Source organism: Coccomyxa subellipsoidea (assembly GCF_000258705.1).
Source record: "Coccomyxa subellipsoidea C-169, whole genome shotgun sequence".
Taxonomy (NCBI): domain Eukaryota; kingdom Viridiplantae; phylum Chlorophyta; class Trebouxiophyceae; family Coccomyxaceae; genus Coccomyxa; species Coccomyxa subellipsoidea.
This window is the reverse complement of record NW_005178033.1, coordinates 1574101-1581153: the sequence shown is the minus strand read 5'-3', so window position 1 is coordinate 1581153 and position 7053 is coordinate 1574101. Positions and strand designations below refer to the sequence as shown.

Genomic DNA, 7053 nt, shown 5'->3' with positions numbered 1-7053 from the left:
AGCTTCTGTGCAAGCGGGGCTGAGATTGCGGCAAGTGGGAGAGTGCCAGCTGCCTGTCGAGCTGATTCCATTTGCATGCATGCAAGACGTGTGCTGCTGCACATGGTCATGTTGTTGAAGTGTGTACCACAGAGTGGCTGTACAATACTATATCTAGAGACCTGTGTGCTCCTGTGTTGACAACTCAATCGCGCACCTGAATACTGTAGTACAGGCCAGCTGCATATTTTCGAGGCCATTGAACACATGTAAACACATCAATGCAGCGCACTGAATTACTGGACTAATGAGGCTCATTATTGTTGGCATTAATCTCAGAATCATGAGACACATTGTTCAGCATGCATGTGGTGCGATTTGCTATTCCAGCTGTCAAGGTTTGTAAATAGGTTGAGGAGAATTGACAAGATTACATCTGCTCAGACCCTACTCCACATGTCAAACAAGCTGACACAGATTTCAGCGGCAATCAACACCACAATCATGTACTCCAGGAAGTCGGACTTCTTGTTCTGGATGATCTCGAGGAAGTACTTCAGATTGTCCTGGATTAGGTCAAACTGCAGCACAAACACACCCATGCACACCATCAGACTCATTGACTTTCAGTGCATCCATCCGTCATCTTCACAAGACCATACACATGCTCACAAATATATCAGCGGCCTGTCGCATGCGCGGGAAGCAGCTGTTACATAGGCCCATGTGAAGACAACGACAATGCGGTATAGAGCAGCAAATGACAGTCGCAAGGCTCATAATGGTGAAGTCGTAGGTTCAGCCCCTATTCCGCCTAGCACACAACAACAATATGTGTCCTAGAAAAACGGCAGGGTACGCCCGAGACCAGTGCGCTGAGTAGTCACCTTGACTTCGAGGTCGTCGTAGCGGCGGTCGATCTCCATTTCGCGGCGCAGGTGCTCGTAGATGCGGTCGCACTCGGGGTCCTTCCAGGCCGCCTCGAAGCGCTTGGTGAGGCCGATCTTGGAGGACAGGATGCCGGTGCGCATCACGTTGTTCTTGGCCACCATCTTGAGCAGGTCCTCCTTCCCGCCGCCGGCCGCGCTGGCCGTCCCAAACTCGCCCGTGCGCTCCATCGCCACGTTTATGTCCTGGAACACCTTTAGCATGTTGTCCACCTCCCTGCGCCAAATCAACATCTTATTGCCTCGACCCTATCAAGAAAGATCCTTAAATTGTCTCCCAAGGACTGCTGATTTAACAGTGGGATGGCAGCTTCTCAGCTGCTTCGATGTCACAAAGGACAATTCCAATACTCTTGCTTGGGTTTGAGGCTGCTTCCCGACCCTTTTGCACCATCCTTCAGCAGCTCCATATGGCAAGGCTGGGGACATATGGCACAATTAAACAGACCCAACAGAATTAATGTTGACTCCAAGTTCCTGCATGACAGGTTGATTTGGCGACGGGGGCAGTGGGTGCAGCGCGCACATTTCATAGAAGTGGAGCGCCACGGTCTGCGCGAGCAAGTAGGCGATGGTCTTGATCATGTCGGGCTCGGCCTGCATCAGCGCGATGTGGTCCTCGTAGATGCGGCTCTTGTCCCTCATGTTCCTCTGCACCACCACCTTGAACTCTGCGCAGACACCAGCCTCCCACATCAGGCATATGTCCCCTGAAGGCTCTGCTCCCAATGCATCGTGCCCGCTGCTTGATGCTCACTTTGTCACTGTGTACGTGTCACTCGAACAATAGCAATTGCGGTGAAGTCTGACCCTCTATGTTGCGTGAGGGCAGCGTGGCATTTGCCAGCCTCTCCCAGATTTTTGTTTCGTAGCCCTTGGCATTGAAGAAAACCACAGTGTCCATGTTCTCAAACACGGCTACGTAGGTTTCTCTGCAGGGCAGATCCTGCACAGCAAAAATGTCACCTGCAGATGTACTTTGGGACACCCCTGTTTGGGCTCGTCTGGATCCTAAGGCCTCAGCTGACCCCTAAACTGGGCTCAGGATCACATGGCTGCTAAGCAGGGATGTTATAAGGTTATAAGGCAGGCGTATTCCCAGCAATTCCTGCGCTCCTGTGGAATTTTTGAGAGGCTACAGTTGGCACCTTTCTCCTGTCCTCCTCGCTGCTGCTCTGCCACTGTGACAGCGGCGACAGACAGAGCATTCTGGAATCCTGGGTCGCCCAGACTGTGGAGTAGTTCGACTTCTCCGCAGTGGCGTACAGTGCCTTCAGCTGTGTCGACAGCCCCTTGCCTGCAGGATCAGGCAGACACCCTGTCACCATCTGGACCCGAGGTTCAGTCAGAGGAGGGAACAGTAAAAGCCATATGCACACCATCCGAATGGGAGTTAACGGAGTCTTACCCACATAAAATGCCTTTGCGCTGAATGGGAATATGGCACTGTCGTCCCACGGCTCCCGCCTGACGTACACTAGGGAGGGGTCTTTGGCAACGGCCCCCCACTCATGCTTCACCGTGTCACTTGGGCTAGCAAACTCGAGGGATCGCTGCTCAGCAGAGTTGCTAAGTTGCGGTTGAGACGCTAGTGAAGGAGTGCTATTGCTATTGACATGCGTTGTGCTGAGGTGCCTCGGTCCTAGGGAAACACCTGAGGTGAGATCACACACAGACACCTACGGTCAATTATTTTGAATGGTCAGGTCAAGGTGAGCACAATTGCTCTGTGCAAAAGCCAGGGGATGTCAAGGAACATGTGGGTCATGCACTGGAGGCCGTTCAATAGTACCTCGCTGATCTCCAAAACAAAGCAACGATGTCGGCTGATTGATGGTGCTACTAACACGCAATGTCGATTCCGATCTAAATTGGACTTCAAGTGGCAACCAAGCCAGCGCTGAGGAATGCACAGCTCTGAAGGTTTCAGGCTGCGAGTGTCCCCAAGCATCTAGATGACGACAAGCATTCCTCGTAATGCATGACCACAAGGATCTCTGAAGAAATGCTGACTGCATGTGCGTTGGATATGCCTCTCAAGTGTATGTGCGACGGCAAGTTCGGCAGCTTCAGTCACATCCTGCTTGGGGGCGGATCAACTGTGGCCAGATCCAGCTCGCACTATTATCTGTTCGTTGAGCTTCGCAATCAATACGCATTTGTAAGGACAGGAGCAAGTTGCACTGGAAGTTTTGGTGGCATTGCAATCACAATGTGCGCCTAGGCTGGGTCGTTTCCTATAACATCGACTCCCTTGCAGTTTTCAGACCCTACCCGAGGGTTTGGCTGCGTTACATCTGTGACTGCAGTTTTCATGTCTCTGAGAGTTTGGACGCTATAGAGGGGCCCAACATGCCTCGCGATTTGACAGCATGCGGGAGGTACCCTCCCCAGCCGCTGCACAAGCCAATCGCCTTCTACAGTTGTGCCAGGCTTGGGGACCCGGACCAGTTGGCGAAGATCGTGGCCACGGATCCCTACTTCATCACCCAGGACAACGGAGCAGGGGCACCGTTGCATTTTGCAACAACGTATAAACAGCTAGACATGGTAAGTAATGGCAGCGAAAGAACAATTTGGCGCTTTCCTGTTCCGAACGACGCTTCATCACCAGTGCTGTGCAGGTTCACCACCTTCTCAACAATGGGGCGGAGATCAATCAACGCGACGAGAAGGGCTTCACACCTCTCCACAGGGCGGCATATCTCTCCCACTATGATGGTTATTTGGAGATTTACGAGTACCTGCTGGTAAGTTCTCTCACCCATTCTCAAATCTAGCAAAATGAAGTATTAACTACCCCATTATTTTGCGCTTGGGGACATCATGAAATGGCCATCCAACGTTGCAGAGTCGTGGTGCGGATCCAAGCATCAGGACGGAAAATTACGACCCCTACTTGAGCCCTGGCAAAAAGCTGCCCATCGACGTGGCTCTGGATGATGATGAGATTCGCAGCAAGCTACGCGCCCTGGACAAAAAGTATGCCAAGGTAAGTGACCATGAGTCACACAGTCGTCATGGCATCATCTAAGCCTGCAAAGGTTTAATGCACATCCAATAGCCTGCACGTCACCATTCAGTGTGCTGCCATCCCATGATCTAAAAATTCTATTGTGTGCACAGGTGAAGAAAGTGCGGGAGCCCCATCCTGACATCGGGTGCTGGTGGACGCTGTATGACTATGGGCTGGACGCCATCAAGAAGTGGGACAAGGAATACAAGCACCCCTATCCAGGTGAGAGCCACCCCCGTGACGTGCACATAAGACCCTGCAAGCTCAAAACAAACATGCATTGGGAGAAGGCACATCCTTCACACAAGCAAACTTGACGGTACATGAGGCCAAACGGCGCAGAGGAGCTGAAGAGGGCAGAGGATGAGGTGGAGCGGCAGAAGATGAAGGAGGAGCGCAGGAAGAAGAAGGCTCTGCAGGCTGCAGGCAAGGCAGCTGTCCCCGCAGCCCTGCCATCTCAGAGCGCCGCTGTGGCTGCTCCTACAAAGGCACAGGTTCCAGACACGCTGGTGGCCTTCCTCTTCCCCGGCCAGGGATCCCAGGCAGTGGGCATGCTCAAGGTCAGTAATTACACCACCGCCATTTGAACCCTTACTTCCTCGTATGGTACCAAATTGCCACAGTAAATTACTGAACACTGTCATATGACATCAATTTGCCACGGTAATTTACCGAGCACTGTGCCCACGGTTCTTTTGTCTTGCTTGGATCTGGCTATTTAATCATGGGGTGAGGTATGTGACAGCCTGTATTGAGCTTGCCTGCAAACACACCTCCTGGCAGAACAGCATGTTTCATTAGAAGAATAGTATGAGTTTTCAGCCTGAGGCATGCACATGGGGAGACCTTCAGAGGAGCAGCTGAAGGGCACTGCGCGTGTTGCTGTGTGCAGGAGTGCAAGGATATCCCAGCAGTGCAGAAGATGCTGGCCACGGCTCAGAAGGTGCTGGGCTATGACCTGCTGAAGCTGTGCCTGGAGGGCCCCAAGGAGAAGCTGGACGACACTGTCTACTCCCAGCCAGCCCTCTTTGTTGCAGGTACTTCTCGACACCCTGTGCCGCTCAACACCCTGTGCCGAGACTTTTCCAGGGCTTCATGGGCTGTGTGACTTTTCTTACGTTGCTCAGAATTTGGAAAAAATATGCAATTGCGCTCTGCTGACAGGGCTGGCGGCTGTGGAGAAGCTGCGCGCCGAGGATCCAAAGCTGGTGGACAGCTGCAGCGCGGCTGCCGGGCTGAGCCTGGGAGAGTATTGCGCGCTCGTGTTTGCCGGCGCCCTCAGCTTCGAGGACGGCCTCAAGGTGAATACCTTGCTTGGCAAAACAGTTTCTATCCCTTGACAGGCAATCAGATCAGCTGCTCACTTAAAATTCGGGATCCTGTTATCGCTCATCAAAACCAAGGGTTGGCTCATGTTGTTGTCTATGGCGCAAATGAAGACTGTATTGACATCTGATCAAGCTCAAAAATGAGGACCTGCAACTGAGCTCCTCAGGCCTCCTCTGCATGCTCTCTGGTGAAATCCAAATGGCATGCACAAGTTCTCTTCATGGCAAACTTCCACGAACGCACAGGTGGTGAAGCGGCGGGGGGAGAGCATGGCGGCGGCGGCCAAGCAGGGCAAGCCGCACGGCATGCTGTCCATCATTGGCCTCAGCGACGCGGTGCTGGAAGACGTGTGCGCCAAGGCGTGCGCCAAAACCGGCGGCGACACCGTCTGCCGCATCGCCAACTACCTCTTCCCCACCGGCCGCGTTGCCTCTGGGCACAAGGACGCCCTCGCAGAGGTGCCTGCAGTGATCCCCCTGCTGTGCAATGCTTATGCATGCATGCAAGTATCAGTAAAGGTAACATTGTAAGAGTCAATGATGCCACTTGCACCACATTACCCTGCCGCTGCAATTCTCTCCTTGGCTGAGTTCCTCCGATAGCTGATGCAGGCATGCATGCATGTCGATGCCCCCTGTTGGCATGCTGGAATATCTCACAAAGGTTCGGTGCAAGGCAAGGAGCCTGTGAAAGGACTAATGATGCAGGTACATGCCAGAAATTCATAGCAGGTTCGGTCAATGACCAGGCGAATATAGTGCGCAGGTGGCGAGCCTGGCGACTGCGGCGGGGGCAATGAAGGCAGTGCCGCTGGCCGTCAGCGGCGCCTTCCACACTCCGCTCATGCAGCCGGCGCGCGAAGCCCTCATCGAGGTGCCTTCCCCTTGCTGCCAGCTCATCTCATCTTCCAACGCCAAATGCCGTCAGGGGGAAACCCGTTGCCTTGCCAACATAATCTGAAGACTCTCTATCAGGATCTTTTCTAAAGAGGATGCTGTGTCCCAAAGCCTGCCTTGGTGGCCACGCCGTTTTCTGCACACCACTTAAAGTTTGACCTAAAATTACCTGACCTTATATGTCTTTTGTAATCTTTGATTGATGGGGAATGAGGGTGCATTGTGGGGGTGGTGCAGGTGCTGGGCAGCGTGACCTTCACAGAGCCGCGCATGCCGGTCTACTCCAATGTGACGGGGGCGCCGTTTGCGGGCGCGTCGGAGATTGCAGGCATGCTGGCACGGCAGCTGGTGGAGCCCGTGCAGTGGGAGCGCACAATCACAGCATTGGTCAAGGATGCGAAGAAGGAGCAGCTGCTGGAGCTGGGGCCGGGCGCGCAGATCAAGGCCATGGTCAAGCGCATCGACATGGGTGTCTGGAAAGCCATGAAGAATGTCAGCGTGTGAGGCTATCGCTGTTTAGGACAAGGGAAACATGTCAGCCGGCGAAGCTAGTCCTGTTCAGGACGATGCAATCCAGCCTTGGCATGTCAGGTTGACGTCTCAATATATTTCAGTAGGTCTGTCACGTAGCAAATCTCACAGATGATTTTTGACTCGAGCTAGTGTATGCAGCAAGAGAACTGATCAGGCTACATCTGCACTTGATGAGGATTGGGCAGTAGGTGAACAGCGGAGTCCAGCAAATTAAAATCATGTTTGCATTTGACATCCCCAGATGCAAAGCGCTTGCATTTCTTACAGGCAAGCTTCACAGCCAGCGGACATTTGGCAGATCCGTGATCTCTGTATGGCAGAACAAATTCAATGCAACATTTTTGCAGGTGCT

General features: G+C 53.1%; 3 protein-coding genes across 3 annotated transcripts; 2 read left to right on the top strand and 1 right to left on the bottom strand.

The window, feature by feature from the left end:
• Positions 1-419: 419 nt before the first annotated feature.
• Positions 420-2254, bottom strand: COCSUDRAFT_42739 (hypothetical protein; the record flags this gene model as incomplete). The annotated part of the gene is made up of 5 exons (XM_005646918.1): positions 420-560; positions 867-1143; positions 1453-1597; positions 1737-1872; positions 2075-2254. 5 exons carry the CDS (start codon positions 2252-2254, stop codon positions 420-422), a joined length of 879 nt encoding a protein of 292 aa, XP_005646975.1.
• A 1024-nt stretch (positions 2255-3278) lies between these two features.
• COCSUDRAFT_16767 (ankyrin) lies at positions 3279-4259 on the top strand (the record flags this gene model as incomplete). The annotated part of the gene is made up of 4 exons (XM_005646917.1): positions 3279-3476; positions 3551-3676; positions 3778-3918; positions 4053-4259. The coding sequence occupies 4 exons, from the start codon at positions 3279-3281 to the stop codon at positions 4257-4259; spliced, it is 672 nt and encodes a 223-aa protein (XP_005646974.1).
• Positions 4260-4325: 66 nt separating this feature from the next.
• COCSUDRAFT_16677 (malonyl-CoA:ACP transacylase) lies at positions 4326-6671 on the top strand (the record flags this gene model as incomplete). The annotated part of the gene is made up of 6 exons (XM_005646916.1): positions 4326-4502; positions 4835-4979; positions 5107-5243; positions 5517-5729; positions 6037-6144; positions 6405-6671. 6 exons carry the CDS (start codon positions 4326-4328, stop codon positions 6669-6671), a joined length of 1047 nt encoding a protein of 348 aa, XP_005646973.1.
• Between the last annotated feature and the right edge of the window lie 382 nt (positions 6672-7053).